The sequence below is a fragment of the Athalia rosae genome, chromosome 8 (genome assembly GCF_917208135.1).
Source record: "Athalia rosae chromosome 8, iyAthRosa1.1, whole genome shotgun sequence".
NCBI classification, from domain to species: Eukaryota; Metazoa; Arthropoda; class Insecta; order Hymenoptera; family Athaliidae; genus Athalia; species Athalia rosae.
This window is the reverse complement of record NC_064033.1, coordinates 290206-313518: the sequence shown is the minus strand read 5'-3', so window position 1 is coordinate 313518 and position 23313 is coordinate 290206. Positions and strand designations below refer to the sequence as shown.

At 37.4% G+C, this 23313-nt stretch overlaps 1 protein-coding gene across 4 annotated transcripts; it reads left to right on the top strand.

Annotated features, from left to right (window-relative positions):
* The first annotated feature begins 55 nt into the window (after window positions 1–55).
* On the top strand, window positions 56–20006 carry LOC105683912 (histone demethylase UTY). Of its 4 annotated transcripts, XM_048659392.1 has the most exons (17): window positions 56–156; window positions 215–812; window positions 1135–1388; window positions 1478–1586; window positions 11917–12095; window positions 12695–12823; window positions 13196–13324; window positions 14488–14671; window positions 14768–14983; window positions 15073–15228; window positions 15694–15880; window positions 15950–16264; window positions 16344–17058; window positions 17141–17865; window positions 17940–18195; window positions 18319–18656; window positions 18753–20006. In XM_048659392.1, exons 2-17 carry the CDS (start codon window positions 745–747, stop codon window positions 18960–18962), a joined length of 4170 nt encoding a protein of 1389 aa, XP_048515349.1. In that variant the 5' UTR covers window positions 56–156; window positions 215–744; the 3' UTR covers window positions 18963–20006. The 4 variants fall into 4 exon arrangements, with proteins under 4 accessions (XP_048515349.1, XP_020706791.2, XP_048515350.1 ...); XM_020851132.2 differs by lacking the exons at window positions 56–156; window positions 13196–13324 and having other exon boundaries at window positions 671–812; XM_048659393.1 differs by lacking the exons at window positions 56–156; window positions 215–812; window positions 1135–1388; window positions 1478–1586 and adding an exon at window positions 3986–7426.
* The last annotated feature ends 3307 nt before the right edge of the window (window positions 20007–23313 follow it).

The following is a 23313-nucleotide window of genomic DNA, read 5'->3' as shown; positions in this document are numbered from 1 at the left end:
AAAATCTGTGTTGCAGTTTTTTACCGTTGCGTCAACGGAGATCGAACTGTTAGCGCTTTTTAGTTGGTGAGTGTACCGCAATCGCTATTTTCACTCACATTACTACACGGCAAATTCGTCAGTTGTTATCATTTTCATCGAATAATCGATCCACCGGTAACTTTGTGATTCACCAATAACCTTTACAAATCATGTGCATTTGATATTTTTTCAGGCATAACCCCGGCGTCAGATATGCAAACAGGCTGCTGCTGACGTTTACCCAAAATGGCGTCTATCAAATTTTTAGAAAAGTTTTGGATGATCTTCGCAGTAGTTCACCCGATCTTTACGTTTCTGGTTTTCTTCTTCCGGGCTAACCGACCGTGAAAGTCTGTGTTCACGTCTTGGTTTTTCACTTCGCTTTTTGAAAAGTCGTTTTGCTCGTGTTATTAATCGGTGAAAATGGTGAAACGATTGAATCGTCGTTATCGCGCGTTTGGAACGAGACGTCTGATACAGTTTCAATATAGGATTGTATGTGAATAAACATCGTAGTTATTCTTTCTTTCAAGCTCGCTAAACAGGAGCGATAAAAAAATCAGTCCGAAGTGCCGCGTTCGTCTTCGATTCTCAAGACGTTGGAAGTGTTTTTTTTTTTTAACTCCAAAGTGCCGGTGTCATATTAAAAAAACATGTTACATGGATAAAGTTTATTTATATTTTTCTTCAGACAAATGAACAACAATATTAGGACGTGCTAAAATGGCCCAAGAAACTGACGACATCAATTTGACTCCACAGGAATTGCAGACCTTATCAGAATTGGATAGGTGGGGAAAATGAAGGCACAAAAAGCATTTGGAAAATAGCCTGTCAACAATTATAGGTCTTCTATTCAGGGGCCATAATTTTTTAGCATACTTTTCAGATTTTCCATTCAATAATAACCTTATCTGACATAACCTAAGTACACTTTGACAGAATGAAGTGAGACTTACTCTACTGACACAGTTTGTACCCTTAATACGTCCCACTTTAGAAAATCTATTATTCCAAGTCTGGGAGAAGTAGAGGAAGGGATTGGCCAAGTTGTAGGGGCTGATGGGAAGTCGGGGATCTCGATTCTGGATAATAAGTTTTCATTTTTTACAGTCGACAGTTCGGATTTTTGAAACTAAACTCCTCGGAGCAATCCAAGAAAAAGGCTCTCGTCGTAAGAGCGATAAAATACCTAGAAAGAATGCTCGTCCAAGCACAGGCACAGAAACAAAGACGGAGAGCCGACAGCACTAAATTAAACTCCGATGAATCTAGAGATGATAATGATGATAAAGGGATAAGCATAGATCCAAAAACTTATTGCAAATTAGGGCATTTTCATTTATTATTAGAAGATTTCAGTAAAGGTAAGATTAATTTTGGTTCCTTTTCTTTTATTTATTCTTGTGTAAGCTTTCAAAAGATATTAGCTAACCTTTTTAAATTCTTTTTCCAGCCATGTCTGCTTACCAAAAGTTCTACGCTTTAAAAGGTGACTATTGGAAAGACGTTTCGTTTCTTTATGGTCAGGGACTCGTCTACTTCCATTTCAACGCATTTCAATGGTGAGTCAGTACTGAAATTTCAATACAATAATCCAATGTGCGCTAGATTGTCTCAAAAGATTTCTGTTGCCGCCGTTGCCAAAAAAAACGATACTGCCTTCTCTGGTTGAACCAATTGCTTTATTAGATACTCTTAGATAGCACAATTTAAGTATGATCCGTCTGAAGTATTCCAAATTTGTTGTCTCCGACCCGAAAAGAATTTAACGCTAAGGTAGTTTGGATTGATTCAGGCTTTGATTTGTTTTTTAATTGAGCTCTCCGACTTTATCGACGTTTTATATAACGGAAAAATACAGAATCATACCGACTAGTTATAAATTATCTTACTAGCTGCATTTTGCTGCAGTAAGAGGGCGTTCAGAATATAATTTTGGAAGAGCAATGTCAGCGAGTCAAGAATCGACATATTTAGCTTGCCTACGTGACAAATGGAGCCAAGACGATGGCGGACTCGGCCGAACCCAGCGAAATTAATAGCCGCCTGCACAGGTTGCTGAATGATGAATAATTAATAGACGAAATCGGTTTTTCAGTCTAGAAACCTCGAATTGTATATTGTATGTCCCGATCTCCCAGAACTCCAACAATTATTACCGTATTATTATTACCGAACAGGCATTACCGTTGCCTCAAAAACATCAATTCCTCAACGCTCTAAAATGTTTGCTTTTTTTTTTTCGTTAATATAAGTCAACCATCCAATCAATATCATTATCAGACGATTCGAGTAAATTATTGATCTGTCGTTTTACAACGTTGATTCTTGTTTACTGTTGTCGAAAGGTATCCAATCTTGTATAACAAGTCTAGACGATGTTTTTTTCCCTGTTTCATTTCTCTTTTTTTGTCATCGTCGATTATAATTCGAATAGAATCTCCATTGTTACAGCTGCCAAGATCGATATTTCCGTTACCAAAAAGTCCGCAAACCACGTCAACCTGCATATTCCAATTTTCTATTTCTCCTCCATTTGTTCTTGTCCCTGTTGTGTTACAATACTAACGAACAACTTGAAGAAAAATCACGACAGAAAACTGAAAGAAAAAAAAAAAGCACGCATTTGGAAATTTTTGGAATTACATCGATCATCGTATACTTTTGAAAAAACCAAATCCTTTTCTCAATTTTAATATCATCAGCTTTTTCCAAACCGGCGAATCTAAAGAATGACAGAAAAAAACGTGTGTACCCATATCGAGTATAAAAATTTTCTTTCCAAAGTATGGTCGATAGCATGATTAGCTGCAATAAAGAATTACTCCAAAGTTTATAACTTGAAATGAAGAAAAGAACTTGTAAATAAATGCTCCCCTGACCATACAGGTATAATGCATATATACATATAGATATGTATACATTTAAATATCGAACGGTGGATCGTTCGCCCAGGTCATGGTCAGCAACATCGCGGTGCCGCGAAACTGAGAGTCAACAAACTCTAGAAGCTGATTTCAAAACAAAACGCAAATAAAAACCAAACAACCGCATACTCTTCTCGTCCTCTCTTTTTGCGTGCATTACATTATTACATTCATAACGTCGAGAATCGAGAACCAGAAAGACGTAACTGAAAATTGCAATTCTATAAAAGCGTATCGATCGAACATAAAATGACGTTTTCTTTGTCGAAACGTGATCACATTTTACATACCGATTTTTAACATTGCCGGGATTATACGCCCTTTCGACAAGTCAAGTTCATTGTGCAGCGTGAAACAAAAACAAAAAATAGAGGGACAGGCGATAGTGAAATAATCAAAGAAAAATAAACAATAAGGCGAAGAAATTAATCAGTCGATGAAAGGATGAATAAATCGATTAACCAATGAATAAATGAAGGTAGAGGTTCTCTATAAAATCCCGACTTTTGAATGCATATGGCGCGACACTACCGAGTCTCTTGATAAGAAAAGCTGCCGCACATGACGTCACACATGATAGTCACAAGTATAGTCTCATACAATTACGGAGATGTATCAAGTTCGTTATGAAATCTTTTATACACACAGGCATATTCCTCTCCCTCCATTTCCGCCATCATCATCATTATCAGCAGCATCGTCGTCGTGCCTCCCCCTCCTTTACCTTTGCCTTTACCTTTTTCTCTTTAATTCTATTTTACTCTCGGTGAGTTGGTGTTTTTCTTTTTCTTTTAATGTCATTTGATCTTTTTTCGTGACTGTGTTTATCTCTCTTCTTGTACTGTGTGTATAACTGTGACGTCACAAGTCGTCTGACAACTTCGGCTTTTGTTGATGTACCTACACTTGTTGATGTACGTACCTACACGTGGCTGTGTGTGATATTATTTACATGCGGCAAACAGGATATTGCAGCGATTTGAAGGAAAATGATGAAGCCATCGCGGCGGGGGGGGGGGGGGGGATGATAGAGAAATTATTTATCTTTATCTATCACCGATTTCCCATGTTATATCGGTATATTATTTGACCCTTCTCTCTTTTGAAATTACATCGGGGATGATAGGAACCGAGCAAAGTTTTTTGACTTTTAAACTTTGTGTAATTTTGTATAAATTCAATCGTTACCGAGAGAGTAAAGAAGAGAGGTAGGGAGAAATTGAGGAAAAGGGAAAGGAAAACGGACGTTGCGGCGCGCCTCTCTTTGCTGTTAGCGAGAAAACAGCAGCAGCAGCAACAGCTACATCAAAGTACTTTAGCATGCCCAGAATGTTAGCCGACCAACCCAACCAACCTGGCTGCCTGTCTCCGGCAAGCAAACGTGAATCGTGAAACGAGCAAGCTATGTTTATGACGTCACACTGTTCGTGGTGATGCTCAGCTCAGGTTGAACGACCCCGAGCATCGGGTTCAATATACCAACTAGTATAACGTAGTGGTCGTCGCCGTATTCCTCCTCTTCTTCCTCCACTTCTTTTTCTCTTTCTTCTATTTCTTCTTCTAATGCTTAATGTTGAATGTTGAATGTTGAATGTTGAATGTTGATTGATTGTGATTGGGCCTTGTTTTGGTGTGCAGCATAACCGGTAAATACGAAAAAGGTAATGATAGCGAGTAGAAACAAGGGTTTCTTCTAGCAATAAGTTTTTTTCTTATTTCTTTGCTTTTAGTTTTCCATTTTACCTGAGGCGCGTGGGGGTGAATATCATTCTTGCCATTTATGCATTAAAAAATGAGGAAGTAACTGATACAAAATAAAAAATGAAAAGACAAGAACAAGTAGAGAATATTCAAATACCCGTTATAATACAGCCAGTCTTGCGTTACACTCGATGAGGACAAGTTTTTAGATCTGGTCTCTTCCTTCCCTCAGGAAATCGGGAACGGATATATAGATATAAGTAGAATGGAACGCGCACGCACGCACACGCACGTATGCACACAATGAATGTATACAGGGTGAGGCATTTCAAAATTCAAAGTAGGAAGATGGAATGGCACAACCTCAATTAAAAAAACGACCGAATTTTCAAATCTATCCTACTATTCGAAAGACATAGTTTCGCAAGGGAGGCCTCCCTTTCGGATCCCACTATGCAACATTAGGCTCTTCTGATTCTCGAAGTTCGAAAAAAATTATTGCATATCAAGAAAAACAATGGCAAAACACGCACACATCGGCCATGTGTAAATCCTTAGGTTTTTAATTTAAACAAATTGAAAGCGATGAATAGAAAATGAAAAAATGGAAGGGACGAAAATGTATGAGTGAAAATCTTTTGTTCACTTGCCATAGTGTTCCTAGGGCATACGGTACGCGGGTTGTATTTTCTAGACCCCTAAATGCCAGAAAAAAAAATTAACAACACATCTCAGGTGTTCCTAAAAGTGAAGTTCTGGACCTGGAGTATTCGTTCTCCTTGTGTCCGATCTATTATTATCCTCTTGTCAGCGTATTTTAATTTTTTTTTTCGCTTTTTTTCTTCTATTCCTCTGTCCTCTTTTCCTCGTTTCCTCTTTCTTTGATCTGGACACTTGTATATTTTATCCCAGTTTTTTTTTCGATTCATTATATATTTTTTCCCATTAATTTTCTACCCCAACCCTTTTCATTTATTGTTTTTCTCGGAACAAAAAAAGAAAAAGAAGAAACGATGAATAATTGTTCGGAATCCGTTCATCCGTTGAGTTTTTCATTCTTTCCAAATAGGCCTTTGTATTTTTTCTGGTTTCCCCCCTTTGAGCCGCCCTGTGCGTAACAAGCGTTAACCCCGTTATAGAAGATCCCTGGTTCATATTTTCGTAGAAATTTGTAGACGATGTCAAATTAGATAATCGAAAACGATCGGATTGGATCGGTTCGAATCAGATCACAGAACGAGCATCGACAGCGCATCGCATCGCAACGCATCGTATCGTGCTGCGTTCCGTCGGTTGCGCAGCGACGCAGCGACAGTACTGCGTTTTTAGATGGAGAATGAAGAGGAAAAGGACTAGGAGTGGGAGGAGAATAAACGACTAGCAGCGTCATTGTGAACGTTCATCGTATGTTTCGTCAGTTGTGCGAGTGCCTTCGTCGGAGGAGGAGCCTCGCTCTCAGTCTCACTGCCATTTTACAGACTAAAGAAACCTAGTAACGATAGAATTTGAAAAAAAAGTAGTTCGTTCATTAGTTGGCTCTTTCATTCTATAATTGAATATTTGAAACATTAAAATGAAAGGAATAAGTAATAGTAATAATAAAAATAACAATAACAACAATAACAATAATAGTAATGGTAACAATAACAGAAAAAATAATAGTTACATTTGTGTTTTTGTGCTTGCGTGTCCTCTGTCGCTGTGTGTGTAAAAAAATTGTGCATACGTGTATTATTTATTTGTATTTAATGAAATTTGAACGAAAATAGCAAAAAATAGGTTACACGTTGTTCACGAATACATTCATCGAATTATAATTAATGAAATTTCGAATTCAAGAAAGTGATTATTATTATATTTAATATCGCTATCACGAGTGAATGAGTCAATAGTTATTAGTGATCACGAGTGATCAAAACCACGAGGGATAAAAAAATCAAAAAATCAAAGAAAAAAGAGTGACGAAAATCCCAGTGCATTTCCACATGGAAATGATAATTAACAAGTATAACAACACATTGATAATAGCGATGACGAATAAATTTTACATGCAATAGATAATTTTTATTCATCAATGGATTAGTCATGGAAGTTGCTTCTTTTCTCATTTTCGACAAAAGTATATGCAGTTAAACAACGCTGACCAAAATGCGTTTTTGAATATCCATTACTAATATCGGTGAAAAAAGGATACCAAAAAACAAACCTTCAATCAAATATCCTGATTAAATAAATGCACTTGTAAACAATTTATTTCACGTATATATTTCATAAAAAGATAATCATAAAATTTTCATCAAAGTGTATCAATTGTTTGTCATTACAATTATCAACTCATACCGAACCTGCACTTTAAAACATCCATAATAATATCAATAAGAAGAAGTGCTGGAATAAAAACCACGATCAAAAGAAATGGCACTCTTGTGAATTCTATTTTCCCCCTCTCTTTTATTTTCTCAATGAATATATAAATAAATGCAATGAAAAAAAGCACAACGAACGAAAATTGCGAGCAATAAATATTAATTTGGATAATAATGATAAAAAAACAACAACAACAACAATAATGATAATGAAAATAATTGTTCGGCGAGTGAATCAGTGATACTGTGTGAATAATCTTTTGCTGCTGCTGTTGTTGTTATCATTGATCATTATCAAATCATATTGAATAATATTGTGGGAGAATCGTGTGACCAGAAAAAAGAAGAAACAAATCGAGTTAGTTCGGCCATAGTCATGCACCACCGATGACCGTCAGTCTTTCCGAGGTTGGTCGCCTGATGCAGTCTTCTTTTCAAGTCTAGAATCTCGTGTTGCTTTTACGCTGTTGCTGCTACTACAATAGAAAGATAGAGATAGAAATAGAGGCAGAGGCAGAGGCAGAGGCAGAGGTAGAGATGAATAGAGGAATATGTCTGGAGTGCGTTTAAAGTTGGTAGTTTTGTTGTTAGTTAGTTTTGTATACGAGTGTGTGGGCTATGACGTTGCAGCGTTCGTTTGTAGCGTATGTATCGGTGACTCTTGAATCCGCCCGTCTGCTGCTTTTGCCTTCTGCTACCGTTGCTAGCTGGTTGGCTCGTTCCTCGACGATGGCCTGCACAGCCTGTGCACCGACTCGCTTAGGCCTCCGATTGCGAGAGCCAAGAGTAAAGGTGCAGGGCGCAGACTGGCTGCTACTTTTGCTCGCCATCGTTGCGACCGCTGCTGAATTTCATTTCGCTCGTCGTTAGGTATTCTCCTCCACTGCTACCGCCTCGCCCGAGCAGGCAGCTACATGTACATATGTATGTATGTATAAAGCGCATAAGAAACCGAATAAAATTGGAATACTAGAAATGTTTTTTTCGCATTACACTCCGTTCTCACAATCGGAGTATCGATGATTATCTCTTTTTCCATCGGTCATTTTCGTCGGTTACGCCCTCCTGGTTCTCAGCCCTCGACGATAGGTAGTTTCTAACTCGAAATGCACGATAACGCATGACTGCATCCTACCTCGTCTCTGGTTGTGTTGTATGCGATATGCACGGTACGTACGTACATCTATTACGCGAAGAGTGCAAAGTAACGGTAACGCGAAAGAGAGACCTTGGTATTTCACAATCGCTCGCACACACTTGACATACACGCACGTACAATCAGTTCTATTAATAAATTAAACATTTCAATTTATAATATAGGTATAACTAATACTCGTAGATAATAAAACTATATCTGATTAATGCGAGCATGTTATTTATTCATTTGATCATAATCGCTGTGATTTAACTTATCGTACTTCACACTTCGGACGGTACCTTTGCATTGCGCTTGTTTCTGCATCTTGAATTTCTTTTTTCACACTCTCATTTTTCGCCGCTGCCAGTGGTTCCGCTTTCTTTGTCGACTGCAAATGATAGAAAAATAAGGAAACCATTCGCGCCATTTTGCCGTATTATATAGGAGAAAAAAGAGAAAGACAAGATGGAAAAGAAGAAAGATATATAGAGAAAAGAGGAGAGTCCGGGGATCGAGACTGAAAAAGAATGTAACTCGGAGTAGAGGTACCTATACACCTATACCTATGACTGTAGCTATAGTAGCTGGGAGCTCTTCGTTGGGCTGTTGAACTTTCAGGGTCAGTCGAGGGCCTTAGGAACCACTAGAAAAAAAAAATCAAGAAACGAGAAGAGGAAGAAAAAACCAACAATCCTCCCGACGAATTTTGCTCCTTTTTCTTTTCCCAATCTTCCGACACCATAAACCCAAAGTTTCTTTCCTGAAATCGAGCTTGAAATCGAAAAACTTCGATCGGTATAATGTAGGTATCGAACGGTATTAATGACGACAACGACGACGACGACGACGACGACGACGACGACGAAGATGATCGTCGCCGTTCCCTGGGGATTGAAATACTGTACATTCTTATATATATATATATATATATATATATCGTAAGGGCGATCCCCCTTTTCCGTTTTCGTTTTATTTGTCATCCCCGTTCACTCTCTATCCCCGCTCTTACATTATGCGTACGTACATGCACATTCAGGGGAGGTTCTCGCGCTATTTAACTCTTTCGCTGTATACATATATAAATTTTACCATTTCTATAACCTCCCCTTTCGTTGCGATGCGTGTGGTGGTGTATGTATACCTACTTGCGTATACATATACACGACCCCAAATTCTATTCGGCGATGTGTCGTTCGCCATGTTCTAACGTACGATTCATATTTCATTTCACACAGTGGAGAAAAACCAGCTCGAAAAATTATTATCTTTCCTTCGATTCTTCATTTCTTTTTCAAAACTTAACTTGGAAAAATTAAACATAACAGATCATTCAGCGCCTAACGAGCCTCTCTCTTCAATTTTTCAACCTTTCTGCTCACCGATTGTTTTTGTCGTTTTCTTTACTGACTAATTACGCCATGTACGCGACACTAATTGTAATATGTGACGCTCTATGCGTACCGCAGGTTTATAAGTGCAACGCCATGCAGTCGTCGAGGTGGTTCGCACGGAATGGCGGGCGGATGGTCGTAGGTAGTTTGGAAGTTTTCTAAAATCATCCCGCCCTTTTTCTCTCTCCCCTTGTGTTACCTCGTCCTCGTCCTCGTCCTTCTCATCCCACCATCGTCCTTCTTCTCTCTTTCGTTTCGCCCTCCGAAAAGCCCTGCGGAACGACGCCGAGGAGAGGGTAGTCACGTAGTCCGTCGGGCAGGGCACGGTAACGGCAAACTCCACGGTATACTTACTCCTCTGCAAAACCTGGGTCACCCTCTCAGGTTCGAACGACCCACGAGAACCGCCGTCATCCCTTACGTGTACGTATACATGTATATCCCTGTACGTACGTACGTACATTCGTATACGTGGCGGGGAAGAATCTTCTTAAAGAGGAGGGGACGTTCCGATTATTGACCCGGTTGGGTTTTCTCGTTGCTTATCCCGCGTTACTTTTTCCGTAACGGCGGATGACGGTCTTTCCGTCCGTAAAGAGTCCAACAATGTCGATCGCTTATTTCAAATCGTCCCGTAGCGATTTATTCTTCAGAAATAGAACAAAGCGCAACGAGAAAAAAATCGAAGAAATTCCGTCGTCCAGCTGGTCACCGGTACCGCAGGACCGACCGACTAACTGACTGACTGAACGAAATAAACATCTGCCCACATCCTGTTCTCGTGAAAAAATAAAAAATAACATCGAACGACAAAGAACGGCGATGTACGTACACCGCTGCCTACCTTCGCGACGATCGTTTCCTTCCTTTTCATTTCCTCTTTTTATTTCCTTCCCAGCCGCGTACTCTCGATGCTGCATCTATCACGCATCGTTCGATTTCGAGAATAACGAACAAAAGTGATGAACGGAAAACAAGATAATTCAGGATCTTATTTGGCGGAAAATCTAAGAGCCGGGAAAAAGTGCGCGAGGGTCGACACCGCGTTCTTTAATTACCGTAATCCTTTCGTGTTATGTACCTATACGTACGTACGTACATACATATTATACTCTTTCTTTGAACTATATTCGTCCTCCTCTTTTATCGCAGACATTCCAGTTTCGACGCTGGTAGGAAGTACTCCTCTTCTTCATTCTTCCTTTGCTCCGTTTTCCTCTTCTTGTTTTTTTCTCATTTAAATATTCTTCGTCCTCGTAATTCTGGCAGATGCAGCATGTGTTCCTCGACACCCTTTCTCCCTTTCCTCCGCCACTACCACCACCGGTATTTTCTGCTGCTGCTGCTGGTGCTGGTTGCACCATTGAGAGTAGACTACTCTCAACGGTTGCACTCAACAACAACCAACAACCGCTGCAGCGCGATGGCGCACGTGTCCTAACAGGTGTTCGTTAATCGTTTCTGTTTATTTAGTTCTTTATTTATTTACTATTTCTCTTCAACTTCCGTTCAAATTCATCACTTTCGTTCCGGCGATATCTTCTCGGCGTATCGCGAATTGTACGATTTCTTTAAATTTTTTATTTCATTCATTATACATGTACATGATGATGTTTTGAGTCCTTTGCGATCATTTTTGAAAAAAAATTTCCAAAATTTTTGGGGTACCCCATTTTGCGCGGCTACCCTATTCTACTCGGCCTACCCCTTATACGTTTCCTTTTTCAACGAAAAATTTCTTATTTCCCTAATTAAACTTTTCAATTATTCGACGAAAAAAGTAAACTAGTTATAAAGACAGCGAACGAGGAAGAGTAAGAGCGCATACAAAATTCATGCATCCAAACATAAAGAAATAACTATTCGCATTGAAAGAGAAATTAGACTAGTATCGTTACTAGCTCTGGTGGAAATAATCTTGACGATTGTCACGATAGTAATAACAACAATAATAATGATGATACGAATGATAATGATTGAGCGAAAAACTGGGTCATTCGGGTCTTCTATATTACATACGTACGTACTGCAGTGTGTAAAGCGTATAAGTATAGGTACAATGTGTACGTACAAAGTGTGCCACGAGGCGGGCGTCTAATGCAATTCATCCTTTTTTTTTTTTATAATCATTCTTATTTTCTGTGAGTTTTTTTCGACACCGCGTTGCGCGGCCGTACGAGGTCGCATATCCCTCGAGAGTGTGCGGAAAATCAGGAATTCATTCGTTTACACGCCTTCAAACTTGGGTCACTCTTCGAAAAATTCGTGACCATCTCTGTGGTCTCTGCCCTCTGCCTCGAGGAATCAATTTTTGATAAATCTATTCGCATCTCTGTTGATCGACTGATTAAAAATGGTTATTTTTTCAGGGCAATAAAGGCGTTTCAACAGGTACTATGGGTGGAACCAGGATTCTCGCGTGCCTGCGAGGTACATTTGAGACTTGGATTAATGTTGAAAGTGCATGCTGACTTCGAAGCTGCTTTGAAACATTTGACGCTTGCATTAATCGACGCCACGACACCCGCCTCGTTCACAAAATTAGAGAGTGAGTTCAACCGTAGTATATACCTATTCTAATACAGCATAGATCATCGAACCTTAACTATAGAGAAACAAAAATTGATTTATCTGTTAGAAAAATGGCGACCAGATGCGGTATCCGCAGACCTCTTTTTCTCTTTCTCTTTTTCTCTTTTTCTCTTTTTCTCTCCGTATTCGACGATTGGTGGGGATTAATTTCACGCACTATGAGAGTTAATTCAATGACAGATTCAATTTGGGTATATTTCATTTCAAGTATTGCTCGTACAACAGTTTTCACGGTAAAATACCGATTAATAAGGTCGAGAACGACAAAACCATCGAATGTATCATGTAGGTATGTAAACTGACCGGTATTAATGGCTTCTCGGTTTCTCCGTGTAAGGATATATTCCCACCGGTCAGCGTATACGTACATATACGTGCATGTACGGTGTGATTCGTCATTTTCGTTCATCGTGCGTAACGACGTTGAAAATGACGCGATGACAATGACGGTTAATAATTTTGTTTTATTTGTACATTGATAACGAACATAAATTTATTGATTCGCTGACTTGATTAATTTCGATGATTAATTTGTTTTTCCTGTTTAACTTACAGTTAAATTTCACATCGCCCACCTTCACGAGATTCAAGGAAAGTATAAAATTGCTAAAGAACACTACGAAGGTTTACTTAAGGAGAAGGCCTTACCTTCGCACTTAAAAGCCGATATATGTCGTCAGTTAGGTAAGTTGATGATAAAACATTGTAATAATTGACCATGCGGAATAAAAATCGAAGCTTCGATCGAGTTAGGTTGTCGGGTGTGATTAAAACAATCAAACTGAAAATCCTCGACCGATACGTGCGAATAAAAGCGACCGTGTTGATTTCTATTATTCATTCATTTTTTTATCAATTAAATCAAGACATCAATATTACGATATTAGATGCTGACGACAACAACATTACCATTGTTAGGTGCAATATAAAAATTTAGTGATAATAACAACGAATAATAATCAGACGCGTTTAAAGCGGTCAGTTTTGTCGACGGAATTGTGTAGCTTCTGCTTTTGCTTCTGCTGTTGCAGACACGTGTATTGATTTATTCCCCAGGGTTGACGAAGGGGAATGAAGGGGAAAGGGAAACAGGACAACGGGGCTGGGAGGGGGGAGTAGGAGAAGAGCAAAGGAGAAGACGAAAGTGGGAATTCAGAGAAGGGATGAATTCTGTAGGCTCGCTCCGTAGGTATACCTAAAGGGGAAAAGGCGAAGTAGCCATCGGTGAAACATTTATTAGAAAATTACTATGAAAAATGTTTTTCGAATGGTCAATCTGATTTTTTCTTTTAAGAAGTGTTCAAGAAGCTTTACAACTTTGATTGTGATCAAATTTGAGAAAAAAAGAGTAATGAAAAAACGATTAATTCTTGCGGTCATCTGTTCTGAAAACAGTGAGTATAATACTTTGGTATTATACAATAAAATGATATGCTTGATTCTCGACGTTGAACATATTCTACCGAAGGAATTGCGATATCTTTGATTCATTTCTCGAAGGGACACTGCATACATATTTGCAACTCAAATGTGAAGACCGACATTTTCCGTTTTAATAAATAGAACGCTATATCTCGAAATGTGGCGGCCAGGAGTGCAGTAAAAACTGATGAAAATGTTAATATTTATACGGATGAACTTCTTTTTGAAATAAATTTATTCTAGCGTGATGTGAAATAAAATAAATTTGTCATTTCACAATTTAAACCAACTGAGCTGCCAATTTAAACCGATCGGCAAAAATTTTATTTATTCGTGGAAGTTCGAATGCAACGACATTTATTGTATGGTTAAACAGAGAGTGAGACTGTAAAATTACTGTTAGTTTTACGATTGACAAAACTGTTCTGTTTTTCTTTTCTATTCATAATGTGCTTCCTTTTCTTTTATCATTTACCATTTGAAACCCCATGTAAGATTAAACATGATTTTACCGAATTCTTCAAAACCCTAGAAATATATTTTGGGTCATACAAAAGTCTATTATATACGCCTATGGTTTTCCTATCAGGTAGTTTGTAATTTGAAACTTTTCAAAGAAAGTTGGGGTGGGGGGGGAAGCATTATACCTTGTACAGAGTTCAGAATGTATACCTGCAAAAATCTTACAGTATTATACACCTGGTCTTTTGCAGGCGTTATCCCTTCGGTACCTTATTTCTTATATCACTTTAGTTCACTCTGAGCCCTAGAAGTGGTGAAAATAAACTATCTTTATAATATTTCTTTTTGGTTTGGTGGTGTGAACATTTTTTTATACACAGAATAATGAACTTGTTAAAATTCCCTTGTAACTCGTAAAATTTTGCAAATATATAACATCAAAATAATCGTTTATTACATTATAGGATGGATGTATCATGTCATTGACTGCACAGTTCTTGGTGTAACAAGACAGCAAAAACAGGCGATTGCTATTCACTGTTTACAAAAATCTATAGAAGCTGAACCAAAAAGTGGACAGAGCTTGTATCTGTTAGGACGCTGTTTAGCTGCCTCTGGAAAAGTTCACGATGCTTTTATAGCATACAGGTAATTAGAAGCAATATGCGGTATTTTATACCTACCATTGTACCTACTACATCAGTGATCAGATTTTTTACTCTGCTTGGGGTTATGAATATTTAGAAACTCGGTTGAAAAGTCTGAGGGAAATGCGGATACTTGGTGCAGCATAGGTGTTCTTTATCAACAACAAAATCAGCCTATGGATGCTCTTCAGGCTTACATATGCGCCGTACAGTTAGACAAATCTCATTCCGCCGCTTGGACTAATCTTGGTATTCTATACGAATCTGTTAGTCAACCTAAAGACGCACTTGCCTGCTACGTCAACGCTTCCAGGTAGGTTTATGAATGAAAAACATTGAATTGAAATTCTCTCGCCCAATATTTAGTTATTCAATTTAAGTATATCTTTTTTTTTTTTACAGAGGAAACAATAACACCCCAAGCGCAGCAATCCCACTCGCGGGTTTGGCTGGCGGAAAGTCAAACGGTGGCACACCGATGAACCCATCCCTTCAACAGCGGATAAACTTCTTACAAAGCCATCTCAGCCAGGCACCGATGCCTTCAATAGCAACAAAGTAAGTGGTTTTCGAAATATTTTCATCTCCGTTTTCATTGTCTTATACCACTTTGAAATTATAAAAAAAATTTGACGTGGTCAATGGAGGATCACCAGATACAACAATATGAACGAGAAATAAGATTAGAAATTTGAGAAACACTTTCTGGCATCGAAAATCCGTAAATATGTATACTTCATGGAGATTGTATTTCCTTTGGATTAAAATATTTTTTTCACTCATTACAGATAAACTCAATTATCTTGTGTCTAATAAACACGGAGAATGTTTTACAGCGCAATCTTAGCGACTTTTATACTGCTCTCAATCTCAAGTGTAAAAAAAAAGTTTAATCCCGTTACAAATAGTCGCGATACGACGTGCTGTCAGTTTTGCGAGGTTAGCTGTCATTTTCTCGTGAACATTCAAAAAAATTTTTAGAATTTTCAACTACATTTTGATGTTTTCACTTTTTTTAAACAGAAGGCGGCAACTGCCCCCGATAGAAGAAGCGTGGAACCTACCAATTAGTGCGGAAATGTCTAGCAGGCAACAGCAGCAACAGCAACCTCCGGGAGGCGTGGGTTACAAATATACAGCCACACCACCCGGACCACCACCTCCATATCCTCAGGGACAAGGACAAAATCTAAACTCAAAAAGATTTAAGGTAAGAACTTTTGAACCCAAGTAAAAATAGTTCCGACACGATGACGTCAAATTTTATAAAATTCTGTAGCCTGGAGAAGAACCGATTTCACCAGGAGGACAACAGAGACCACCTCCGTTTTATCTCGCTCCTCAGCAGCTACAAATGCTGCAATTTTTGCAACAAAATCACGGAAGTCTAACGCCTCAACAGCAAGGACTTTTAGTCCAATTACAACACCAGTATAGATTAATGCAGCAGCATCAACAGCAGAGTAGATTACAACAGCAGCAAGCTGCACAACGTGGATTGAGACCTGGACAACCTGGATACCCTACTGTATATGCTCACGCACCACCTGGACAAACTGGAGTAGTTAAAAATTACGGAATTCCTCAACAACCGGTGAGTTGAAACATAATTTCCAGTATCAGCCATGTAAAAAGTTATCACGCATCGCTACTATAGTTAATAAAAATCTCAGCAAGGTGGTACGGTGGCACTTCAGACTGGTTTCTCCGATTCTATTATTGGCTACAACGCTGCAGCAACTGGAAATGCACAGCAGTCACCAGGCATGCCTTACAAATCAGCTTCAGACCCAAATTATCCACAACGACAAGCTCCTTCCAGTGGACAATTCAATCAGTATCCACAATCTAATCAATATGGGGCGCAGGGTTACACGCAGATATCATCCACAACGAATAGTTATCCCGAAGGATCGGCAGGGAATAAAGATCTAGGAGTTACAGATCAGGAATTACAAGCTCTTCTTTCGCAGAAAGATATAGCAACATCATTAGCAGAAGATCTTCTGAAACATTTTGGATCTGAGGATCTTGACGTCAAAGAAGAACCCTCTGCAATTACTAATAATGGCACACTTAGTTCCGGACCATTTTCACCATCAAATATCAATGATGTTGCTGCCGATAGATTCAAAGACATTAAAGTTGAAAAGATTGACGATCCGATGCCAAATTCGGTGTCGTTGTCAAAAATTGAAGGAGAAAAAAATAATATCAGTTCCGTTGAAACTGTCAAGTGTGAGGCTACTTCTAGCACTAATAAAATTGAACCCAATCCTAGGATTGAGCAGACACTCAAATTAGAGAGTTTGTGCGACGCTCAGCCTGAAAATGAACTTAGCATCGAAATGGACTCAAAAGCAATTCTCGACAGTTCCAAAGGACATGGTGAATTTACTCACTTAATTTACTTTTTAGTTTTTCAAATTCAAAATTTCATTTGTTTCATTTGTGTCTTACCTACTCATAGGGCTCAAGGGTGTTCCAACCTGCTCGATATTAAGCGATCGATCTTCACCCCCAGCACCTCCTGATCCACCTAGCCAGAGGTTGACGAGAGAACAGCTTCTACCTCCGACACCGAGCGTATATTTGGAAAATAAGAAAGACGCGTTCAGTCCACAACTACAAGAATTTTGTTTAAAACATCCCATAGCTGTGATTCGTGGTTTGGCAGCAGCCCTCAAATTAGATCTGGGATTATTTTCTACGAAAACTTTAGTCGAAGCTAATCCAGACCATGGTATCGAAGTACGAACCCAGATGCAACAGACAAGCGATGAAAATTGGGATCCGATGATGGGGAGGAAAGTATGGGGATGTATTAGCCACAGAAGTCATACTACAATAGCAAAATATGCGCAATATCAAGCATCTAGTTTCCAAGAGAGTTTGAAAGAAGAGAGAGAAAAATCGCAGGGAGTTCATGCAGCTAATTTATCAGATTCAGACTCAAAAGATAGCACCGGTGTTGTTAAAAGAAAAAAGAATGTTTTTGGACTCATGGGAAAACCTGGATCTAAGATGTTAAGGTTCGGCACCAACGTAGATCTTTCCGACGAAAGAAAATGGAGAGTTCAGTTACAAGAACTTATGAAATTACCAGCATTCGCAAGGGTTGTTTCAGCTGGGAACATGCTCAGTCATGTCGGACATGTTATTTTAGGAATGAACACCGTGCAGCTATATATGAAGGTGAAAGACCGAATCTATCTCTTAGCTTTTGTTCCGAGGTGAATATTCCAGATACATAATTTCTCGGGTTTCAGGTTCCGGGGAGTCGGACGCCAGGTCATCAGGAGAACAATAATTTTTGTTCCATCAATATAAACATCGGCCCCGGCGATTGCGAGTGGTTTGCAGTACCAGACGCTTACTGGGGTGTCATATGCGCTCTTTGCGAACGGAACAACATTAATTATTTACATGGAAGTTGGTGGCCATCTCTCGAAGATCTTTACGAAGAAAATATACCGGTATATCGATTTTTACAGAGACCCGGAGACCTTGTTTGGGTTAACGCAGGTTAGAAGACGTTGTTTTTAACATCAACGATCAGATAAAATTCGATTATTCCAATTAGGTTTTCACAATATATACATATGTATATTAATATTATTATTAATATATACTCTCTCTTTGACCCAGGCTGTGTTCATTGGGTTCAAGCTGTCGGATGGTGTAACAATATAGCTTGGAATGTTGGCCCGTTAACCGCGCGTCAATATCACCTAGCGATCGAGCGTTACGAATGGAACAAGCTTCAGTCTTTCAAATCAATCGTACCGATGGTTCATTTGTCCTGGAATCTAGCCAGAAACATCAAAGTTTCCGATCCTAGATTGTTCGAACTGATCAAAAACTGCCTACTGAGGACAATGAGACAGTGTTGTCTGATCCTCGAATTTGTAAGAAGCAAAGGTATTGAGGTCAGGTTTCACGGAAGGGGTAAAAACGAGGCTTCTCATTACTGTGGACAGTGCGAGGTAAATTATTATTGTTCATCTTCTCTTCACACCCGTAAAACAACCGGAAAAATTTCCTTAAAACCGACTGTAATAAACTCAATTCATAATTTTCAGATTGAAGTTTTCAACATTCTTTTTATACGGGAACAGGAAAAACGTCATGTCGTTCACTGTATGGACTGCGCACGTAAACAAGCGCCCTCTTTAGATGGTTTTGTTTGTCTAGAAGAGTATAGGATGAGAGAATTGATGGACGTTTACGACGGTTTCACAATGCATCCATCCTTGCCATCGATATCTGCACAAACAATTCAGTCCTCTTGAGGTTACACCCAGCACAGGTACCTTGATTACCTGGATACATTGCAGTGATAATCTATTAGCAATCAATTCAAAGTGACTATTAAAAAAAAAAAGGGAAACCAAGTTTTTGGTGTTAGACACCGAATAATAATTTATCGCTCGGAACTAAGTGTGTTATATGAGAACTAATCCGCCTGAGTGCCATAAGAATATTGTTATAGAAAGAAATTATGGGAAAAAGGAAAAAAGTGTTCGGTAGTTCCTCGGGGAACAATTACTTAGAAGTTTAACAAGAAATCTTTAAATAAGTGGAAATTTAAACAAAGACAAAAATGAATAGTAAATACCTAATCGTCGCGCGCACGCCTTAAATATGAATTCAACCGCAGATAATGATAATAGACGTCATACATATGTGTATTATAAGTGAAAGTTCAACGATTTCAAGCGTTTTATTCTACACTCAACGGTAAATAAGTGGATAAATGAATTAATGAATTTAACAAGGTGGTGAAAATACAAGTAAGAATAACATCGATTATGCGGAACAGAATTACTTTTTATACTCTTCCGTTTTTTTTTTTTTAATTTAAATTTTTTACTAGTTTCCTACCGGTTATAATGGCTAATTTTTAGCAAAAGAAGAATTAGTACGTAATAATGGAATGGTAATCTAAGGAAGAGGTAAGGTGGTGTTTTTCGACGGCTGACGGCGGGTCGATAATTTTCTCATTGAAATAATTATTTGATCTCGTCGACGCCTTAGCTAGCCAATATTATAATATCTGTATGGTTCGATTTATCTCGAATAAATGATGCGTAGTGTTATGTGTAAATAGTAATATGCGTAAAATGTGAAAAATTAAACCGTGGAGTAATGAGTGGAATAAAGGGAAGAAAAGTCGAAAACAAATCCTAGGTATGGAGAGAGAAAGAGAGCGAACCTTTTCCGAAACTGGCCAGAGAGACGATCGCGTGATAGTTACAACAAAAAAAATAAATAAATAAATAAATTAAATAAAAATAAAAATTTCAACTAAAATATTAAAAAAAAAAAAAACAAAACAAAACAAACAAATAACTCGACACTGCCAATTCTACTAGAATAACTAATATCTTAATTATAATGTAACACATAACTTCAAATGACGAAAGCTAAGTAAACCACTTTTGCATTCAAAAACTTGAAGAATACTACGACTAAAAGAGTTCGAATCCCAATTAGCGAACACGATTATAGGATGATACTCAATTAAACATTGCGATGAAAGTTTAATAAATGTACAGGAGGACAATTGCTCAAAAATACAAAGGGACGGATTCGTTTCTAGTGGTTTGTTCTTCATCGCGTCATCTCCCTTGTAACTTGACCATCAATATCCCTTTGTTTCATTTTGTTTCCAAAACCTAATTTAAAAAAAAAGCACAACTTCATCGTTCAATATGACTGTTACTACGATTCTTATCAACATTATTATTATTTAATTCTAACGCAACACTGTGATTGATGACTAAACAAGAAGAATTTCTCAGCGATCGGATATTTCTTACGACTTATAATAGCATTAATTGAATAATCTGGATAGTCTATTGTAAAATAAAATACATTTTAGCCTTGTAATTCTATAACTTTGCGAAATTATGAAAAAAAACAAAAACAAATCAAGATTGGAGAATTATGGCAAATCTAAATATTTTCAGTAAACGTAACAATAGTAATAATTGTCGTTTATTATACATTGGAAAAAAAGAATCAATAATTACAAAACTGATGAGAACAGTAATAGTCGATAAACTTTATATTTATAATGCAACTTGACACTCACCCCTGACAAAGAAATTAGTTCTCTGATATCTAGATGTTACATATCACCCACTTTCAATCAACGTACAAAATAATGTTCACTTCTAATTCTGACAGAACTGAAATGCATTCAAACGTTCATTTGTTTTAACAATGATCTGTTAACCGGAATAATTGTAGTTTTGGTTTTCCATTCATTTTGGTTTTCACTTTCGTACATTCAGTATCCTCGGCAAAGAAGTTGACAGCAAATAAATATACCTCACTCTACTTCATGCTCTATTAGACAGAAGAAAAAGTAACAACCTGCGATCGTTGCTAACTGAAAATATTGTACGTCGTCGATTGAAACTGGGCGTATATATTTATTTTATATACGATAATACCTGTAATGTAATAGGAAATATTTATTATAATAATATGAATAATATAGACTGTATCATAATACAGATTATTATCTTTTGGGCATACAAAGAATAAAAAAATATATATTCTTCCTTTTTATACATGTTGGAAAACCAAATCAAGTCCAGATGTTGATGACGAACGGATAATAAGTAAATGGAAATAATAAACAAGAGATTCAACGAAAATGACCATATTTTCTCTCTGTAGTGCGTCTCCGTAGATATAACTATTGAAACAAAGCGAAAATTTAAAGACTTGACAAAACAAAAATTTATTCGTTGTACTTTGGAATATGAAGCTGGAGTTGTTCATGTTATAGAGAGAAAGTTTATTAGATGAATTTCGACATTTTCAGTGAAACACCGTATATTTTAGTTGATATACTGAAATAATCAAAGAAAATAATTCAAAATGCGTAAGAACAGGACTCCACATAAGAACTTATTTCGGAAGAAAAAAAACAAATAAAAAAATTACAACCATTAAAATCGTTCACTGCCAGAATTGTGATATGAAAAAATAAATGAACAACAAGTAAAAGATTTAACAATATTTAGGTTCATGTAACATACACGAATATTATGAAAAATAACAATAATAATAGTAAGCAACCCACCTGACGAATGTAATAATATATGTATATGAATTGAATATCCCGCTATATATTATCATCATCATCATCATCATCGTCATCATCATCATCATCATCGTCATCATTATTGAATCAAACTACCGTAATTTTAATAATATTGTTGATTTCGTGAATATCTTGTTTAGATTATTATTGACAAATAATTATTAATAATACATTAAATGAAAAAAAAAAAAACGAGAGAAAGGAAGGGAGAGGAAGAAAGAGAAAGAAGAAACCACATTGTACAGTGCCTTTTGAACCAACAACTTGACGTGTAAAGTTAATAAACTTTGTGAGTAGAGAAAGTAGAAACCAACAAACGAGACAAAAAATTAAAACAAAAATTGTAAATAGTCAACTATTATATATAGGTTACTTACATATATCGAAGTATATTATGTACGTGAATTAGGCAGGTACACGAACGTAATTCATAGTTGAAGTAGTTAGACACTACGCGATATGATTTAGGTTGGCGCAAAATATTCTTAGTTGACTTTACGTACGATGAATGCGGGTCGAGCCAAACAACACGTTTTCGGCCCTATTTTCACCTATCTGGAAAAACTATAAATAATGGTCCTACAGTTCCGAGAGTCAAAACTTTTTTTGAGGAAATTTCCTCCTCTTTTTGAATCCATTTGAAAATTTAAAAAATCTCAATCAGTTTTCGAGATATCTGAAAAAAACCAAACCCCCGTTCGTTTTTGGACTCACTTGTTTATAACTTTTGCAATTTTTGTGAGTGGACCTTGATTTTTTTCAACAATCATCTACGTGTTGTTCCGAATCGAATGACACCTCTCTAATATTTTTCCGAGGCTGCTGAAATATGTTGACCCAAAGAGAAAGCACTCGGCGACCAGGCCTGCTGAAAATTTCGATTAATACCAACCTATTTCTCCTCGCGTTCTGTCTAACTACTTCACTTATGAATGAGGTTCGTGTACATAGTTAGGTAGGCGTAAGTAGGTATGAACAAATAATTGATACCTAGTTATAGGAAAGAAAATAATTAAAATAAACAAAAGCATAACGAAAATAATTATGAATAAAAAGAAAACAGAGAAATGTAAGAAATTTTTTTCATTTCTCAGTAACCACTGCGCCGATGTGCGGGCTAATCAATTTTGTGATTATATGATATAAAAAAGTAAGAGAGAGAATGAAATTAAACTTGAGATTTGTTGAACTAAGTCGAGTCGACTAGATCTCAAAAGGAAGAATGTGTACAGGTGTGAGATACACGAGCTATGTAATGAGGCAAAAGTTGAGCTGCTGCGCAAATGAAAAGATCCGAAATCAGTAAGAATGAATGAACAAAACTGATAAAACAGAATTCATTCATATAGTTTTAGTTTTAATAGCAGTAATCGTAGCAGTAACATCGGTAGGAGTATGAGTCGTATAGTAGTAATATTTGGTTGAATCACACAAATCTATCGTTAAGAAGTATTAATTTCGTGAACATAATAAAGAATACTAATTGAACGATTGATTAATTGATTATTGACCAATTAATATAA